The sequence below is a fragment of the Rhinolophus sinicus genome, chromosome 16 (genome assembly GCF_057876585.1).
Source record: "Rhinolophus sinicus isolate RSI-liver-muscle chromosome 16, RSI-T2T, whole genome shotgun sequence".
Lineage (NCBI taxonomy): Eukaryota > Metazoa > Chordata > Mammalia > Chiroptera > Rhinolophidae > Rhinolophus > Rhinolophus sinicus.
The window spans coordinates 77,420,792-77,440,964 of NC_142516.1; the positions used below are offsets into that span (position 1 = coordinate 77,420,792).

The 20,173-nt window shown below is 40.7% G+C and overlaps 1 protein-coding gene across 1 annotated transcript; it reads left to right on the forward strand.

Moving 5' to 3' along the window:
- The first annotated feature begins 3,569 nt into the window (after positions 1-3,569).
- LOC148755047 (uncharacterized) lies at positions 3,570-19,651 on the forward strand. Its single transcript, XM_088792957.1, has 4 exons — positions 3,570-3,696; positions 7,037-7,166; positions 17,988-18,165; positions 18,790-19,651. The coding sequence occupies exons 1-4, from the start codon at positions 3,630-3,632 to the stop codon at positions 18,805-18,807; spliced, it is 393 nt and encodes a 130-aa protein (XP_088649083.1). The 5' UTR covers positions 3,570-3,629; the 3' UTR covers positions 18,808-19,651.
- The last annotated feature ends 522 nt before the right edge of the window (positions 19,652-20,173 follow it).

The window sequence follows — 20,173 nt, forward strand, 5'->3', positions numbered from 1 at the left end:
CTTGGTTTCACTCACTGTAAATGTGGATAATACCACTACCCTCATAAAGCTGTGTTAAAAATTGAGGTAACACCAGTGTTGATAGAACCAGCCATCTTCAGAATTTCTCCCTTGTAAATGGACATGTCCTTGAGAAGTTATATTCAATCCAAAGACAACTAACATCACAATTACTACTATTGCCATTTAGATATCTTCTATTGATCATTTTTATTTAATTTACCATTCATCTAGAATTCTATTGTAAGGCATTAGAAAAGGCTTTAATTTGACTCAGGAAAAAGTAATCTCAATAACCATAAAACTATGGTAGCCAGTATCCTTCCCTTTCAGGATGGTCCTCTGCCATATTTTTTTCATTGTTTTACCTTTTGTCCTAGGAAGCTCACCCCCTCAGAGATTCTCTTGGACCTATGAATGGATTTGAAATCCTCTTAGAAGGGTGAAGGAATTGTAAAATATCCTTCCAATTCCTTTTGAGAAAAAAGTGGTAGGTGAGAGACAAAGGGTCTTGAGGAATTTAGGCCTAATTCACACAGCTCTGGCCTAGAGTGCCAGGCCTGAGTCCAGAGTGACATGAGTGACTTGCCCCTCCCACCCGCCCTTTAGTCAGATCTGTGGGGCTGGGGTTGGCTCCATTTCTTCTTTTGCAAATAACCTCCACTCTGTTCCTCTGGGGATACTGTGTAAGGTGTTGGAGTGAAAAAGACAAGGGGCTTGGGATAATGACAGCACAATGGCCTGATTCAGGAAATGATGTTTTGCCATTTATTCGTTCCACAAATCCTTATGAGTCCCTTTTATGGCAGGCCCTGTACTGAGGAATCATTACAGAACTAACACCGATACAGTCTCTTGGGGACCTTACGTGCAATGGAGCAATAGGCATGAGTCAAATACTCCCTTTGGATGACGTGTACACCTGTGCTTCCTTTCTTCCCCATTGACCTAACAATGTGGGAGTTTCTCAATTTGTGGGTTTCCAAGTGATGAGGTTTCCATGTAGCCATCCCATCCACCTGGTAAGGGAGCCTGAGAAAGTATCAGCCTCTTCTCCAGATTTTATCAGGAAAAAGAGAAGTCCGGAATGACATTAAATAAAAGACGTCTGACCAAGTTCCTAGTGCCCTTTAGCATGAACCAAGTATGTCTCATTGATTCGTGTATTTCTGAACTAATAATAAGCCCATCATCTGCTACCTGGCTCTGCTCTAGCTCTCCTGACTGTGACCTGGTGTCTGATCTCACTCTTTAAGGAGTCATCTCACTGCACCAATGACCCTCAGGTTGCCCCCACAGTGAGTCCCTTGGTAGGTTCTCGTTTTAATAGAAAAATCAAGGGCTGATATTCTGATCAGAGAGTTCAGGTAGCAGCAGAATTGAGCAGCCTTTGAAGTTTAAGAGGAATGTCTTCACAACTTTAGAGTTCTTATCTGGGGGCAAAATGTTCATTTTAACAGAATGGGTACAGAATCCATCCCCTATCCACCACTAAAATATTAGCAAAATATCTAGGATCATGAATGGCATCAAGTAATACAAACTCTTCTATTTTAGATCCAATACTAACTATACTATAAACGTCTTTCCTTTTCAGTACTTACAGCATCCCATTTCCCCACCGTACCATAATTTCTCTAACAATCCCCTTTTCACCTACTGACGGACATTTAGATTGTCTTTTTTTTCATTTGCAACACTGCAGTAAACATCTTTGCACGTGTGTCTTTATAGATGTGTATAAATATTATTATAAAATTAATTCTGGGAAATGGAACTACTTTCTGAAAAAAAGTTATTCCAATGTATACTCCCACCTATGGTGAATGAGAATGTCCATTTCCTCACAACTCATAATTCAGCTCATTTTATTGTCAAAATGTGACCTAATTTGCATATTTTGGGGGGTTGTCCTCATTTCAAATTATTTATTATAAAATAAAAGTGTTATAAAATAAAATTATTGTTATGTTCACCATCATGTTTATCATTGTCATGATCATTACCATAAATAAGTGATGTGAACAGTATTTACCATGTATTAAGAAGCCATGTTACGAATAGAATTGCCATATGACCCAGCAATCCCTCTCCTGGGTATCTACCCAAAAAATCTGAAAACATTTAGAGATAAAGACACGTGTGCTCCAATGTTCATTGCAGCTTTGTTTACAGTGGCCAAGACATGGAAACAACCAAAATGTCCTTCGATAGATGAATGGATGAAGAAGTTGTGGTATATATACACAATGGAATACTATTCGGCAGTAAGAAAAGATGATATAGGAACATTTGTGACAACATGGATGGATCTTGAGAGTGTAATGCTGAGCGAAATAAGTCAGACAGAAAAAGCAGAGAACCATGTGATTTCACTGATATGTGGTATATAAACCAAAACAACAAAAGAACAAGACAAACAAATGAGAAACAGAAACTCATAGACACAGACAATGGTTTGGTGGTTGCCAGAGGGTAAGGGGGGTGGGGGGTGGGGGGTGGGGGGTGGGAGATGTGGGTAAGGGGGATCGAATATATGGTGATGGAAGGAGAACTGACTCTGGGTGATGAACACACAACGGGATTTATAGATGATGTAATACAGAATTGTACACCTGAAATCTATGTAATTTTACTAACAACTGTCACCTCAATAAATTTAATAAAAAAAAAAGAAAAAAAAAAAAAAAAAAAAAAAAAAAAAAAAAAAAAAAAAAAAAAAAAAAAAAAAAAAAAAAGAAGCCATGTACCAAGTACTTTACGTACAGAGATGATTTAATTTAATTCATTCCTCACAGGAACCATATGAGGTAGGAATTACTCATTTGTTGTACAATTGAAAAACAAGATGTGAGTTACTTGTGTGCCCTTAGGCAAGTTATCTGAAGTCTGTGCTTCCCAACCCAATAGAAAAATGAAAAATAACATCTTCCTTATGTACTACATGGGGAGGTATCACAAATTAAAGTACCATATATCTGCAAAATATTTTAGGATACCTGTGAACTGTTGAGTGACAACATTAGACGTGGTACGTTTATAGCTTAAATGTGCTGGGACGGTGGCAGAATAGAAAGAAGACTTAAAAAGACACAAGGTCTGGCTGCTGGCATGCAGCTTGACCACCCGCAAGCTGTGTGATTTTGAGTAAGTCACAATCACTCTCTAGGCCCTATTTCCTCATTTCTAAAAGACCAAATATAAAAGGAAGGAGTTGGATTAGCTAGAGCTCAACTTTTCAGGGTTAAAACACCTAGAATTATTAGTTTGCTTAAATCCACAATTAGGATTTGAAATATTTTCTTTTTCATTGTCAGCATTATTGAGATATTAGTCACATACAAAAAAATTCACCAACTTTAAGTGTACAGGTCAATGAGTTTTGACAAATGCATCCATCCACTGGTGTTACCACCACTATCACACTTACAACACAGAACATTTGCATCACTCCACGAAGTTCCCTCCTTCCTCTTTGTAGTCCATCCCCTCCCCCAAGCCTGACCCCTGGCAATCATTGATCTGCTTCCTGTGGCTCTAGCTGTGCCTTTATCCTGGACTGTCACAGAGAACCCAGGGATGGTGGTTCACCAGGCTCACTTTGGCTTCTAAAAGCTTCCAGAAGATGCATGCCTATGAGGAAGGAGCTTGTGGAAAATTACTTCTGGGAACTGGACACATTGAAAGTATTTTGCGGTGAGTCATGTCAGCCAGTTGACAGGAGCACTTGAAGCCTGATGTTTCAAGATTTTAGGAATGGACATCATCCAATAAACAGCACCCTCAAAAAACTGATGTCTCCATGGCAGGAGGACCTCCCACACAGGTGTCATATTGAGGAGGTCTCCTCCAGCCCTAAGTTACTCTCTCTCTCTGTCTCTCTCTCTGTCTCTCTCTCTCTCTCTCTCTCTCTCTCTCTCTCTCTCTCTCTCTCTCAATGAGATATTATCTTGTTTAAGGAAAGTCATAGAGACAGAACGTAGTAGAATAGAGGTTACCTGGGGTTTTGGGGGAAAAAGAGTGGAGAGTTATTGCTTAATGGGTACAGAGTTTCTCTTTGGGATCATGAAAAAGCTTTGGTGATGGTTGCACAACACTGTGAAAATAGTTAATGCTACTGAATTGTACAGTTGTAAAAGATTTAAATAGCAATTCTTTTTTTATTATTAGTTTCAGGTATACAAAACAATGCAATAGACATTTCAACCCTCACAAAGTGATAACCCCCCTCCTCCAATCTATTGCCCCTCTGACACGTATACAGCTGTTTCAATTCCATTGACTCTATTCCCTAAACTCTACTCCACATCCCGTGACTACATATACATTAAATTGTAGTTGACATACAATATTATTCAACTTCAGCTTCAGGTGTACAGTGCAGTGATCAGGCATCTACACCATCCATGAAGTGGTCTCCCTAATAAGACATGTGCCCATCTGACACCCTACAAAACCTCTACATTATTGATTATATTCCCCAAACTCTCTGTCATTTCCCTGTGGCAATATTGTAGTTACAATTTATGCTGTCTAATCCCTTCCCCTTCTTCCTCATCCACATCCCCCTCCCTTCTAGCAACCATCAACTTTTCCTCTACACCTCTGAGACTATTTCTGTTTACTTTGCTCATTTATTCAGATCTCTAGATTCCACATATAAGTGAGATCATATGGTATTTGCAATTCTTATGTTATATTTATTTTACCACAGTTAAAAAAAAGATAAAATACAGAACAGTGTAGAGTCAAATTCTCAACTGTGCACAGCAGTCTCCAACTTCTTAAGGAGCGCTTGCCTAAAAAGTTGAATTCTCTCCACTACTTCGGTAGAAGGATAAATTAGTAAAACTTCAGTAGCGCTGAAAGTTTTGTTTGTAGAAAATTTGTGAAAAACACAGCCTGAGTGTTGCTTTGGTTTTTATTCTCTCCTCCAGGTGGGAGGCAAAAGAGCCCAAACAGTCCCAAAGGTGAACTGTGGGTGGGCCAAAAATGTTAAAAGTTTGTGTTGCTCTTTCCTATAAAAAAAATTAAATCAAGTTCCAGGGTTGGAACAAAGCTTTAGATAAACCAGGAGTAAAAAGCAGGAGAGGGGGATCCAGTTCAGGTGGGTGCTGTTTCAACACCCCCCTCCCTGTGCCCCACCCCAATTCCTAGGCATTACCTGGCAGCTGTAATGTTAACCCCGTAATTGATAAATTTGCCTGGGGATTTAAGTAAATTTACAATGTGGAGGCAAAAGGAGAATTTTTTAAATGAGTGTGTTTTGTGTTTTATGGCTATTGCATCTGGATGTATGATAAAAACTAATGTAAAATATTCTATGCTTATAATTTCATAAATGATTTCCTGATTAGTATAGCTAAAAATCCCCAAAAAACAAAAATCCCCAAATGTTACACAACTTGCTTGCTTTTTGCTGCCGGTGAGTCAATTGAAACGTAAAGTTGTTGGGTATTAAAAACAAGGTAAGTGTCATAAGTGATGATTTTTGCTATAATTTTTGCCTATTGGAGCCTCTGAAAAGAGGAAGACAACATGAAAAGAGAGGTAACCCCTACATGGAGATACACTTTGTTTTAAAAAGCAATTTTTTGTTACTAATGAACTCTTGTAAAAACAGACGTCTGACAGAGGCTAATTTTCTGGCCTCTGCATATTTTTGAATGAGTCAACTCGGACCATAACAATAACGAGATTAACAGGGTTTAGGAAAGCCTTGCTGGTCACTTGGACTTAGGACACTGCTGCCATGCAGGGTTTTTGTTTTGCTATAACAACAAAAGCTGCAGATTTTTCCTGGAACCCTCATTCACAGATCCTAATTGCCTGCTCTGATTCTAAACTGAAAGCAGGATACGATCTGTAGTGGGTTATTTCAGCCTCAAGTGCAAACAGTGCTGGAAGAAAAGCAGACATAACTCGGACTGTGGTATCATTGCAGATTCAGGACACCCGTGGGCGGAGCTACAGTCTCTGACACATCATACACTGTATCCCCGAAAATAAGACCTAGCCGGACAATCAGCTCTAATACGTCTGTTGGAGCAAAAATTAATATAAGACCCTGTATTGTATTGTATTGTATTGTATTGTATTGTATTGTATTGTATTGTATTGTATTGTATTGTATTGTATTGTATTGTATTGTATATCTTATACCTGGCCTCATGTTATAGTAAAATAAGACTGGGTCTTACATTAATTTCATCTCCAAAAGATGCATTAGAGCTATTGTCTGGCTAGGTCTTACTTTCGGGGAAACACGGTAGAAGCTGGCCGGACTGCTGAGTCACACACAGATGTCTGCAGGAAAGCGGCTGTGCTCTAATGGGACCGTCTGAACTCAGGCTGCTGATCACTTTTATATTTCTGGCACAAAAACTAATTGCATTCCTAACTTTTGAGTTCTGCACCAAACCACAAGTTCTGGGAGGACACATGACAGGAACTGTGAACTCTGCACCCACTCTTGGCTGAACGGACTCTTGACCTACCCCCTGGGGATGTCTCACTGCTGTTGATGATTATACGCTTTTTGGCTTCCCGGATTAGTTGCAGTTTGCAATCGTAGACTGATAAACAGACCCAACTCTCCTCATCTTTCTCCTGGTACCTACACTTTAGAAAAGCTACCCCTCAAAAGGAATTAATATTTTCTAGGTGCTCACTGGATACATCATCAGGATGGAAGGTGGTTATGAAAACCATTTTGAAATATTTAAAAATTCAAGGTTTTCTCCTGACGGAATCCTGAACATGATGTGTCTTTCCAGTTAAGTTGTATAAAAATAGTTTTCTGTGAAAATACTTTTATTCCCCTTGCATACAACCCTTCCTGATGAAGTACCTGGATGAGAGCAGGGAATTAAAAAAAAAAAAAAAAAAAGTAGAGTTATGATTGCTGGAAAGGACAATCGTGATTTTGTAACAATGGGAGAAAAAAACAAAACCTCAGTATCTGGAAGGCATTGGGGTGGGGCATTAATAATTTTTGTTTTGCACAACTGTTCCTGGAACTGTTCCCCTTTTCTAGAGAAGAAAGCTTCCTGTGCTGCCTTTCAAGCTGCTGGGAATGTTCTGATTCAGACTGATCACAGCGCTGGCTATGAGACAGCATGGGTGGCCCCAGCTCTTATGCTTTTCAAGCAAAACACACTCTTGAGGTGGGTGAACTGCTGTCACAGCCAAACAAAACTGAAACTGTCTTCTTGCAGTCCCTCTAAAACCAAGTACTCCACTAAATTTTTCCAACTGAACCAGAAGTCCTAGGGCAGGAGGCCCCACTGGGACTGTTAGCCTGGGGCCTACTGTGTGCCCTGCTTGGGGTACACTAACAGAGTCCCTGGAGGACTATAATTCTTTTGTATGTCTTCTCAATGTCCTCATAATGATGACACTGCCTTAGCTGGAAGGTGTACAGGTTATATTCAACTTACTGGCCAGGTTTATTCTGTGCCTGAATTAATGCCTCAGGTCACAGAAAAAAAGATTCATACAAAAACTTGAGGAGGAAGCCACCTGGCTTTCTAAGATAGAAATTTATACTTAATGGGATTTGTTTTAAATCTCAAAGAACATAACTGAGATCATTAATGTAGTTCCATGGGTCGTATCGTGCTGCCTGGGGTCTTACTAATAATTATTTTGCTAGAAAGACAGTTTGTCCAAAGGCCAACAGGACGGGCTATGCTGAAAAGAGCTAACATAGCAGGACTGAGACATCATCCTTAGGAAGAAGATGGCCTTTCGTTGGCATCTGAGAACTTGGAGTTTGCACCAGTTCTCACCAACCCAAACTGATCAGGGAGGCTCACTGTGCCTAAACTGTACAATGTGGTGTATGCTGAACACCTGCTTTCCTTCTGGGAGGCTGAAATTTTGATAGATGATAGGCAGAGAATACCTATGTGACCAGCACCTAACCTTGGGTGCTGAGCACCCCTGGTCGGCAATGCTCTGCGTGTGTTGTCACACATCAGTGCAGGAGAAATTGAGCATATCTTGTGTAACCCCACTTGGAGAGAACTCTTAGAACCTTGTGCCCAGATTCCTCTGGACTTCCCACCATGTGCCTGTTCCCTTTGCTGACTTTCCTCTGTAGCCTTTCACTGTAATAAGCAGTCATTGTGGAGTGTAATAACTTCTCAGTCCTGTTCCTTCAAGTCAGTGGTTCAGCCCAAGTGTGATGTTGGGAACTCTGACACAGAGGCCTTGCTCTAAACCTGTTCTCTTTGGAGAAATATATGGGATTCTGTGATGCTCATAGATCATTAAAAAAAAAATCTTTCAAAAACATCTCCCTTTAGTGATCTCATAAATACCAGAAGAGACTATCCTTATCTGTCCCAGATTACGGGCCGCGCTCCTTCTGACTGAGGAGAATCCTTCCTTGCCTCTTCTAGCTTCTGGCATTTGTGGGCTTATAACTGTATCTCTCCAGTCTCATGGCTATCTTTCCCCTGTGTGTCTTCATATTGTGTTTCCTCGGTGTGTGACTGTCTCCGTGGCCAAATTTTAACCTCCTTATAAGGATACCAGTCATATTGGATTAGAGCCCACCTTAATAACCTCATTTTAACTTGATTACCTCTGTAAAGACCCTATTTCCAAATATGATCACATTTTGAGGTACTGGTGGTTAGGACTTCAACATATCTTTTTGGGGGACACAATTCAACTGACAAGAAGCTCCTAAATTAATTTCTATTAGAAGCCCATAGGTAAAATCCTCACTCCTCTGTCTTCCTAATATGGCTGCTGGAATTTCTAGGAATATCCCATAAACAATATTCTCTTTCGAAATTAAACATGTTCTAGGTAGCAGTACAGTGTGTAAGACAGAGCTGGAAATGTATGCTGCGCCAACCAAGGGTAGTGACAAAGTATGTGCATGAGGACCCATAAGAGGATTGTATGAACTGGGCTTAAAGTGGTAAAACTTGCATTTGGATAGGTTACTATCTTAACAAAGTAAAAATTGATTTTGAAAAAGAGCATACTGAAGATTAATTAGGAGGTAACTGCAACAATCAGGCAAGGGTTAATGAGGCCCTTGACTAGGTATAAGTAGTGGAAATAAGAAGGAAAGGGCTAAGAGATTGATGTGGGGATAAACCTGGAACCATGTTGGATGTGGATATTCAGGAAGAGTCAAAGAGCTCTGTTTTTTTGTTTGTTTGTTTGTTTTGAGGGCACAGCTCACAGTGGCCCATGCAGGGATCAAACCAGCAACTTCAGTGCTATCAGCACCACGTTCTAACCAACTGAGCTAACCGGCCACCCAATGTTTTAAGACCAATAGTGCAGACATTAATAAAAACTTATAATCCCCCTACTCCAAACCCAAACCAAAACAACAAAAACCCAAAAGGCAGGGTTTGGAATAGCAGTTCTAAAAGGAGCTGGGAGATTACATGTAATTCCTGGCCCTAGCCCTACCATGATGATGATTTATTTCCATCACAGTGAGGGCCACAGGCTGAGCCCAGGAACCGTAACCAGAGGCAGAACTAAGAACTGAGACGCGGGTGTGTTTTGCGGATGGAGACATATTGTACAGCCTTTGTTATGGCTATTGTGCTGAGGCCCCACTCCCATGGTGTGGCCCACAAAGTGTGTGGACATTCCCAATGTCCATCTCCTAGGGGAAGGGAAGCTGGAGTTCATCAGGCAGTCTGGATTGAATGAGGCCCACACACATTATGGAGAATAATCTGCTCTATTCAGAGTCTACTGATTTAAATGTTAACCACATCTTTAAAAAATGCTTTCACAATAACATCTAGACCATACCCTAGACAAGTTGACACACTAAATTAATCATCACTGTCCACTTCTTGTCAACTCAGCACCCATACACATTTCCTTAAACCATACTTAATCTCCAAATAAAGATGATAACAACGTCATACCTCTGTTAACATTATATAACTGTCTACATCCAACTGAAAATTCACTAACCCTTTCCCCAGAAGAGAATACAAAGTCCTTGTGTAATGTTCACTCTTCTCTTTGATATCCTGTAACTAAAATACTGTCATGTAAAGTTAATGAAACTTATTAGATTAGGGATGAGCGAGGTATGAAAACAAAGTACATACATGTATGCATACGCACATATTCGTAACAAGATAAGGAAAAATACACATTACAGTTACAGTCCTCATTTCTGTAACTGGTCACATGGTTACAGCTAGTATTTGTAAATACCTTATTCCACTACCATTCTGCATTCCCTTGGCCCACAGCAAGCCCCTCAGTTGCTTGTGGTTCTTTTATATTTGGTACGGTGACCCAAACCTTAATTCCTGAAGGGTCTGAGCAATTAGTAGTCCTGCCTGAATTGGCTTGCTATAGTTTTCCATTGACTTTAATCACAAGACATAGTAGTACTAACAGGCAATCTAAAAGGATCTCTTGTATCTTAGATACACATTGATTCAGAGCATATACAGCCTCCTGGAGAACCTTGTCGCATTCCTACAAGGTATTGCCACATAGCTGGTGCTGTAAGTGAGTCTTCAAAAGGCTGTCCCACTGTTCTATCAAGCCAGATGATTCAGGATGGTGGGAAACATGGCAAGAACAGTGAAGTCCGTGAGAATGGGCCTATTGCCGCACTTCACTTGATGTAAAGTAAGTTCCTTGATCCACAGAAGCAATGCTATGTGGAACACCATGATGGTGGATTTGTCATTCTATAAGAAGTGTGGCATGCAGGCAAATCACTATTCAGAGTGAGTGCTTCTTCCAATGTAATTGACTCTTCCATGATGGAAACAGTACAATGTAATCAACCTGCCTCCAGGTAGTTGGTGGATCACCACAGGGAATGATATCATACCAGGGACTCAGCGTTGGTCTCTGCTGCCGGCAAGTTGAGCGCTCAGCAATGGGCAGGTGGTCCTTCATGAATGGAAATCCACATTGCTGAGCAAGTACATAACCTCCTTCCCTGCCACCACGGGTATTTGTTCATAAGCCTACTGGGCAATGACGAGACTGGCTGGAGTCAGAGGCTGGCTGGTATCCACAGAATAGATCATCCAATCCACTTGATTCTAAAAGTCTCCTCTGCTGAAGTTACTGTTTGGTGAGCATTCACATGGGACTTAAACATCTTCATGGTTTTGGTCCATTCAGAGAGGTCTATCCATACACCATTCTCTAGAACTCCTTGTCACCAGTTGTCCAATCATGTTCCTTCCAAGGCCCTGACCAGATAACACCCAGTTCCTGATGGGCACCTCAGGTCTCTTGTTAAATTGGTGACTCCTGACTAAGTGTTCAGTCTCTACGAAAGCCCAGTAGCAAACAAAGAGCTGTGTCTCAAAAAGAGAGTAGCTATTCACAGAGGATGGCAAGGTTTTGGTTTAAAATCCTAAGGTTCTGTGCTGGGGACAAGCCTACAGGGGATCTGCCAAAGGCTCCAAACAGCATCCCATCTGCCACTGCCACCTGAAGCACCGCCGACTGTCCTGGATCATATGACCCAGTGGTAGAGCAGCTTGTAATTCAGGCTGGACCTGCTGCAGAGCCTTCTCGTGTTCTGGGCCCCACTCAAAACTAACACATTTTTGGGTCACTTGATAAATGGGCTGGAGTAGCACACACAAATGAGGAACATATTGCCTCCAAAATCCAAGAGGTTCAGAAGGTGTTGTGCCTTGTTTTTGATTGTAGGAGGGGCCAGATGTGACAACTTGTCCTTTACCTTAGAAGGGTTATCATGACATGCCCCACATCACTGGGCTACTAAAAAGTTTACTGAGATGTAAGGACCTTGAATTTTTGTCAGATTTATTTCCCACTCCCTGGCAAGCAACTGTGTTACAATAAGACTAGAATAGCTGCTACTTCTTGCTCACTAGGTCCAAACAGCATAATATCATCAATATAATGAACCTGTATGTGATGCCTTAAGGAAGAGAAAGGGTGATCAAGACCCCTGAGAACTAAACTATGATGTAGGGCTTGAAAGTTGATAAACCCAGAAGGCCCACAGAGAAGATGTATTTCTGGCCTTGCCAGCTGAAAGCAGATTGCTCTGGTGGTTTTTAAAACTTGTATGGAGAAGAAACATTTGCCAGCTCAACATCAACATACCAGGTACCGGGGGATGTTAATTTGCTCAAGCAATAAAACCACATCAGGGACATGGCTTTGGAGTCACCACCTGGTTAAGTTTAATATAATCTACTGTCATTTTCCAAGATCCATCTGTTTGCTTCACAGGCCAAATAGGCAAGTTAAATGGAAATGTGAAAATCCCCATTCCGGCATCCTTCATGTCCTTGATGGTGGCACTAATCTCTGTAACACTTCCAGTGATGCCATAGTGCTTTGGTTTACTCCTTTTCTACGTTGAGGCAGTTTTAGTGGCTTCTACTTGGTTTTTTCAACCATAATAATCCACACTCCACAGGTCAGGGAACCAATGTGGGGATTGTGCCTGTTGTTATTGTGATGCTTCATTCCAGAACAGGAGAAATAACCACAGGATGGGTGTGGGGGACCCACTAGACCCACTGTGAGATGGACCTACTCAGGTAGGTCCTATGGATCATTTAGCTGCCATCAGCCCCTACTCTGACTGCTGGTCAACTACACAGATTTTGTCACTCTGGTAAAAGGCTGTAGGGCCCTTTGGCAGTGTAGCAGGATCCTTCCTCAAGGGGACCCAGCCTCCCTTTTATTCAAGGGATTAGGAGTCTGTAAACTGGCTCAAGTCTGGGAAGTGATTGAGGGTCTGTGACTTTGTTTTTTTTAATTCAAATGAAACTTTTGTTCACTGGATTTAGAACTCTTTCACTTACACAGATCAAGTAAAAATTGAGTAGATTGCCCACCTCTTTTACTTCAAGGAACACCATTGTCTTTGTCCATTGGGCTGCCATAACAAACACCACAGACTGGGTGGCTTATAAACGACAGAAATTTAATTTTCATAGTTTTCAGGGCTGGAAGTCCAAGATCAGGGTGCCAGCACGTCAAGTTCTGGTGAAGACTCTCTTCCAGGTTGTAGAGGTCTGACTTCTGTGTATCCTCACATTGTGGAAGAGGCAGGGAGCTTTCTGGAGCATCTTTTATAAAAGCACTAATCCCATTCACGAGTGCTCTGTCCTCGTTCTCGCTGGCTAGCCAGAAGTGCTTACATCTCTTAGCAGTTCATGACATCTGGTATGATGTAGCTCTCAGTCCCATCATGAGCCCAGACAAACTCTGCTAGGGCTCATGGAGTTTTGGCCTGTATAATTAGCCCTGCTCTTGTCCATGTTTTCATGTTGAATTCTGTGATGTAATACAAAAATATAATTGGTCCTTGTTCCTGGTTGCTGGCACAGAGCTCCTAAAACTCTTGGAATTTCTTGAGTGATAGGAGTGTCCTTTGTTATTTACAATGAGCCCCTTTCCATCATTCTGGGAGGGAATTGATGCTAATGAGGTGATTTAGGCTGGGGTCCTTAAATAATCTCAGGATGAGGCTGGTCACCAGAAAGACCAAGTAATTAGAGGGTTAGAACATTTATCCCAACAATGAGATTTAGACTTCCAGGTTGGTGAACATACCGACTTGCTGGGAGGGTGGTGTCCCTGTAAGAGCCCTGGACACCAAGTCTTAGAATAGCCAATGTTAGCAAGGATGTGAGCAACTAAAAGTCTCATACCTTGTTAAGAGGCATGAAAAATGGCCTAGCCCCTTGGAAACATTTGGTATCTTTTTATAAAATTACATGTACACCAATCATAAGCCCCAGCATGTCAACTCCTTGGTATTTACACATGAGAAATGACAAATGTTCACACAGAAATTTGTACTCAGACATTCATAACAATTTAATTCATAATGGCTCCAAATTGGAAACAAGCCAAATGTCTATCAATTAATTGGTAAGTGGATAACAAATTGTGGTATATGCATATGAATGAATACCATTCAGGAATAAAAAGAATATACTACTGACATACAAAACAACACGCATGAATCTCAGAGGCATTTTACTGAGTGAAAGAAGCCAAAGGAAAGTATACACTGTGTGATTTCACTTATATGTAATTATAAAAAAGGCAAACGTCTTATGACAGAAAGCAGAATAGTGGTTGCTAGGACCTTGGGACAGTGGAAGGACAGGAATGACTAAAAGGGCTACAAGGAACCTTTCTGAGGTGATGGAAATGTTCTATATTATGATTTTGGTGATGGAAATCAACAGTATGCATTTCCCAAAACTCCACAATTGTACAATGAAAATTATTTGTTAAATACACCTCTACAGAAATGATTAACATTAAAGAAGAAAAAACATTACATTCTGGAGGGACTTACATGGTAAGTCACCCGCTGAGGCGAGGTGGCTGTAGTTCTCCAGCATCACATCTCTGTAGAGGGCCCGCTGAGCAGGGCCCAGGTGCTGCCACTCCTCCTGGGTGAACTCCACAGTCATGTCCTTGAAGGACACTGAAGCCTGTAACAGCACATTTCTGTTCAATATGAAGTGTTCAGAAACAGGAGACCAGGAAAATAGCTTTAGGAACTAATTCTTTCCATGTTTAATGATGAGAGTTTAAGACAAAATATTATAAGGGATGCCTATTATGGTCCTAAGTTTGTCTTGTACTTTGGGTTACTCATACAATTAGTATAAATATTATTCTCATATCCTAATTAATTTGTATTTATTTATATTGCATATATTGTCAGTTAACATTCCGATTATGGAAAGTAGAATAATGGTGCCCTAAACATGTTCACAGCCTAACCTGTCAATATATTACCTTCCATAGCAAAGGGACTGTATAGATGTGATTAAGGACTTTACAGATGAAGTGAGGTTATTATCCTGAATCACCTGGGTAGGTCTACCCTAATCACGAATCCTTAAGAACAGGGATCCTTTACTAGCTGTGATCAGAGCTAGAGAGAGAGACTGACAACAAGAGGTTGGTGGGGTGGGGGCGAGTGTATAACTTTGCTGGCTTTGAAGATGGAGGAAAGCATCTAGAAGTCAAGGGATATAGGGTGGCCTCTAGAAACAATGAAAAGGCAAGAAAACAGATTCTCCCCCAGAGCCTCCAGAGAGGAATGCAGCCCCGGGAGGTCTGTATCAGACTTCTGACCCTGAGACTTATAAGAGAATTAATTTGTGTTGATTTAAGCCACTAAATTTGTGGCCATATGTATGGTAGCAGTAGAAAACTAATACCATGATCAAGCTTAGTGCTTTATTTTTTTAAGGAAAACTTATAAATAAGTGTCCCGTAATTGTTTCCTGTACCCCAGTGGACTGTCCTGGGCACTCTCTAGGGTCCATACACCACTCAGAATTCTCTGCTGGATTAATGCAGAATGTGCCAACTAACAGGCACATGTAAGCACTGGAGATATTTCATATGACCAGGCTTGTCTTTCAGAATCAATGCTTTAGAAGAGGAGTGGAGAATATCTTGAAATAGAAGAAACTAACGTGAGAGATGACCAGCTATCTTAAAGCAAAGCAATGGGGATGAAGCACAGGAAACTAAACCTATAAGAGAAAGGAACAAAATCTGGTCATTGATTTCTTGGGCAGCTAGAGAGAAAAGATACACAACTAGGTGGTCGGCTCTGATGCTGTCAAATGAGCTCAAAAGGAGTCTAGAGGCTTTGGCTAGAAATAAATGATAAAGATTTATTCAAGAGTCTTGGAGGTTTCAAACTGAGAACACAGCTAGGCAAAAACTCAGAAGTGTTCCAGAGTAGAATGGAAAGTTAAGACTTCTTACAGTAAAAAGTACATTTTTGAGAATGACCAGTCCTTAGCCCTATGGTTGGTCCAAGATGGTTATCAGTCAGATGTCCGATGGTTTGGATAGTGGATGCCAGGTGGTCTAGAGGATGGTTGACATCTGGTGGTCAGGATAATGGCTGTCAGGTGGATGTCAGGTGGTCAGAATGTAGGTGAGTCCTTCAGGGGAAAATCAAAGTGTTGTCTAAAGATCTGATGTGTATCCAGGCATTTATGCAGGATCGGAAAGTTCATAAAAGTTTAAGTTGCCAGGCTACTTAAGACAAAAATAGATCATTTCCTCATGGCTCAACCTACTTGATTTTAGTAATTTAGCAGTTTGACTACAGTGACTACATTTTATTTCCTCACTCTATTCTTTAATGCCATAAATTGAGATTGGAAGAACAGGAGAATGGGGTTGGGCAGAAGGTCATAGTGAGCTGAATTGTGCTCATTCTGTAGTCAAAATCCCTGTGAACAAAGAGGTAGAATTATCCACTTCATAGTTCTTTATACGATTTTGGAGCACACAATAGAAGTCTAGGATGCAGATACAAACTTAGGAGACATATGCTATTTAGGTAGTAACTGAAGTCATCAGAGAGAAAGAGCTGGCTCAGAAAAGGCATATAAACCACGGAGAGAAAAAGCCCAAATACAGACTTTGAGAGAACACCAATATTTAAGAGGCTTGTAGAAAAAGAACAGGCCATGAAAGCTAAGAAGTAATTTTCTAAATGGTAAGAAGAGAACTGGATAGAACAGTGTCTTGGAAAATGAGAGAAGAGCTCATTTAAAGCACAAATGATTCTTCCAGTTGAAGAGAATAGATTGAGCACACACATTTACATCTTTTGCCTCCAAAAACACATTCTGCTAAAACACAAAAACTACTGTAAGTTTATGACACAGAGAAGTGCACCAGCAGGAAGCCAGGGAATTTGAGTAAATTCCATAAGATACATATTAAAAAACAGAGGAACATTGTCCACATGTAATATAAATGTAGAAATAATCAAAAGGAACAGGGTTCTAATGAGAGCCCAGAAAGACTTCCACGCTCAGATTGAACAAGGCTTAGAACCAAAGCATGTCTTAGGATGAATGACTGGCAGAGCAATTAATAAAACAACAACCAGCGTACCTTGGGAGGTCCTCATTTTGTGTATATCCTGCAGATGTAGGTCCACACAAAAAACATCAGCATGGATGTTTATAGCAGCTTTATCTGTAATTGCCAAAAGTTGGAAACAACTCAAATGTCTCTCAATTGGTAAATGGTCAAATAGTGGTTTATCCCTAAAATGGAATACTAATCAGCAACAAAAAGGGATGAACTATTGATACATACAACAGAGTGGGACTCTCAAAAGCATTATGTTCAGTGAAATAAACCAGACATAAAGTGCTACATACTGTATAATTCCATTTATAGAACCTTCTGGAAAAGATAAAACTAAAAGGACACAAACCAGTATCCTCAGTGGCTACTAACGTAGGAAGAGGGAAATGAGTAAAAAGGAACATGGGGGAAGGTTCTTGGGTGATGGAAACAAATCGTAAAATTTAAAGAAGAAGCAAAGAATCTAAAAATCCAAAACAATTTGTAAACCGCAGAGCAAAGTTGGAGTAACATTTCTTAATGTAAAGCATAATGTAATGTAAAGCAACAGTATGAAATTCGCAAAATGCTAGACATTGATGGGAGAGAACAGAGTTCAAAAATAGACCCACAAAGCAATTCAATAGAAAAAGACGATTTTTCTCAACAAATTGTGCTGGACATTTTACACATATGTATATAAACAAAGAAAAAAATTAACCTTGAACCATACTTCATACCAAAAAAATTAACTCAAATTAATTGTAGACTAAAATAATAATATAGGTAAGACCTATAATATAAAACTTACAGAAGAAAACATAGGACAAGTTTTATTGAGATTTGATGAAAGGACACAAAACAGCATAACTCACAAAAGAAAAAAATGTTATTTGAAAAATTTATAATCACTTCTACTCTTTATAAGACACTGTAAGGAATAGGAAAAATCAACCACAAAATGAAAATATCTTCAAAACATAGAAAGGAACACCTAAAAAGGGTAAATTTTACTATATGTGAATTACACTTTAATAAACAAAAACTCCTCTCTATCAGGCACCTATACCTGACTCATGCAGGTGACCCATGTCATGCCTAACTCTCGATTCCAGCACCCCTCCGCAAATGCCTGCTGAGCATCACCGTACATTCTGCCCAGGCCATCTTAGAAGTCACTTCTGGAGTTTACCAAGGAACTACTTCCAGAGCCCCAAGGAACTACTACTAATGAACGCGACAATAAATGCATGTGCCCAGGGACAGACATCCTTTGAGGACAGAAATCACAGGGTAAATACTGTACCTCCTCTTCCAGGTGGAACCCTCTGAGGGACATTCCTGTACTTCCTTGGTGTTTTGCCCACAGACACAGAGCCCACAACCCACTGTGATCCTGGGCTCCATAAACTGCTCTTAGTCTGGCTTTCCCCTGTTTCCTGTTTCAATCTTCTCTGTACTCATGCATCTTTTCTGGGAGTTTTTTTCCAACATAAACCAGTTGCACTCAAGTCATGGTCACATGGTCTGAGGGAATCATGCCATGTCACCCTCCATAATGGCTGGTTGAACATTTCGCTCCAGCTGAAGCCAGACTCCTTGCAATGGTCTTCAGGGTCCTACATGACCCACCCTTGTTTATCTGGTTTATTACTCTCCCTTTGTTCTGCTCTGGTCGCACTGGCAGGCTCGCTGTCCTGGAACCCCTTTAGCACTCCTTGTCTCAGGGCATTTGCACTTAAATTCTTCCTCAGGTTCAATATTCTCCAGCTATCCAAGCAGCTTACTCCTTCATTTTCTCTAAAGTTTCTCTCATATCTCTCCTCATGTAAGCCTATCTGACTACTTTATTTAAAATTTACATTTGTCTTTCCAAACCTTCTCCTACAACTTATGCAGCTTTATTTTTTTCCACAGCAATTCTTCAACTTCTGACATATAATGATGTATTTTAAAAAGTTTATTGCTTGTTTGTCCTCACCTAAATGTATGCTACATGAACACAGATTTTTATATCTATTGTGTTCACTGCTGTCTCACCAGTGATTAAAAGAGTTCCTGGTGCATAGCAGGTACTCAATTAAATGAATGATGAATGAACAAATACTTTGCATGCAGGAATGCAAAATGTTGCAGCCACTATGGAGGACAACTGTGCAGTATTTATCAAAATTAAAAATGTATTTAACCTCTGATTAATCTATAATTCCCCTTCTCCTATACATAAAGTTATTAGCATATAAGGTCATTCATTATAAACAACTTAAGTGTCTGTCCTAAGATGTTAAGAAGTACAAATTGGCAGTTATAAAAATAGTCATGGGGATATAAAGTACTGCATAGGGAATACAGTCAATAATATTGTAATAACTGTGTGGTGTCAGATGAGTACTAGACTGATTGGGGACAACACTTCATAAGTTATATAAATGTTTAATCACCATGTGGTATACCTAAAACTAATATAATACTGTACGAGTATATCAACTGTCACTGAAAAATTAAAAAAATTTAGGGAATTGATTGAAAAAACCCCAAATCAATGGTACTTTCAAGTAATGGAATACAATATAGCTGCAAAAATAAAATAAGGAAGTTCACCAAATACTGACATGGAAAAGTGTCCAGGGACCAACCCGGTGGCTCAGGCAGTTGGAGCTCCGTGATCCCAACTCCGAAGGCTGCCCGTTCGATTCCCACATGGGCCAGTGGGCTCTCAACCACAAGGTTGCCAGTTCAATTCCTCGAGTCCCGCAAGGGATGGTGGGCTCTGCCCCCTGCAACTAAGATTGAACACGGCACCTTGAGTTGAGCTGCCTCCTGGATGGCTCAGTTGTTGGTTGGAGCGCGGACTCTCAACCACAAGGTTGCCAGTTCAATTCCTCGACTCCCGCAGGGATGGTGGGCAGCGCCCCCTGCAACTAAGATTGAACACGGCACCTTGAGCTGAGCTGCCTCCTGGATGGCTCAGTTGGTTGGAGCGTGGGCTCTCTACCACAAGGTGGTTGCCAGTTCGATTCCTCAACTCCTGCAAGGGATGGTGGGCTCTGCCCCCCTGCAACTAAGATTGAACACAGCACCTTGAGCTGAGCTGCCACTGAGCTCCCAGATGGCTCAGTTGGTTGGAGCACATCCTCTCAACCACAAGGTTGCCGGTTTGACTCCCACAAGGGATGGTGGGCTGTGACCCCTGCAACTAACAATGGCAACTGGACCTGGAGCTGAGATGCGCCCTCCACAACTATGACTGAAAGGATAACTTGAAGCTGAACAGCACCCTCCACAACTAAGATTGAAAGGA

Excerpts from the sequence above, each read along its gene's own strand:
- LOC148755047 (XM_088792957.1), top strand. The coding sequence starts at position 3,630 with ATGCCTATGAGGAAGGAGCTTGTGGAAAATTACTTCTGGGAACTGGAC. Across the intron at positions 3,697-7,036 it reads CACATTGAAAGTATTTTGCG|AGAAGAAAGCTTCCTGTGCT; the intron begins GTGAGTCATGTC and ends CCCCTTTTCTAG. Across the intron at positions 7,167-17,987 it reads AAGCAAAACACACTCTTGAG|CACCCCTCCGCAAATGCCTG; the intron begins GTGGGTGAACTG and ends TCTCGATTCCAG.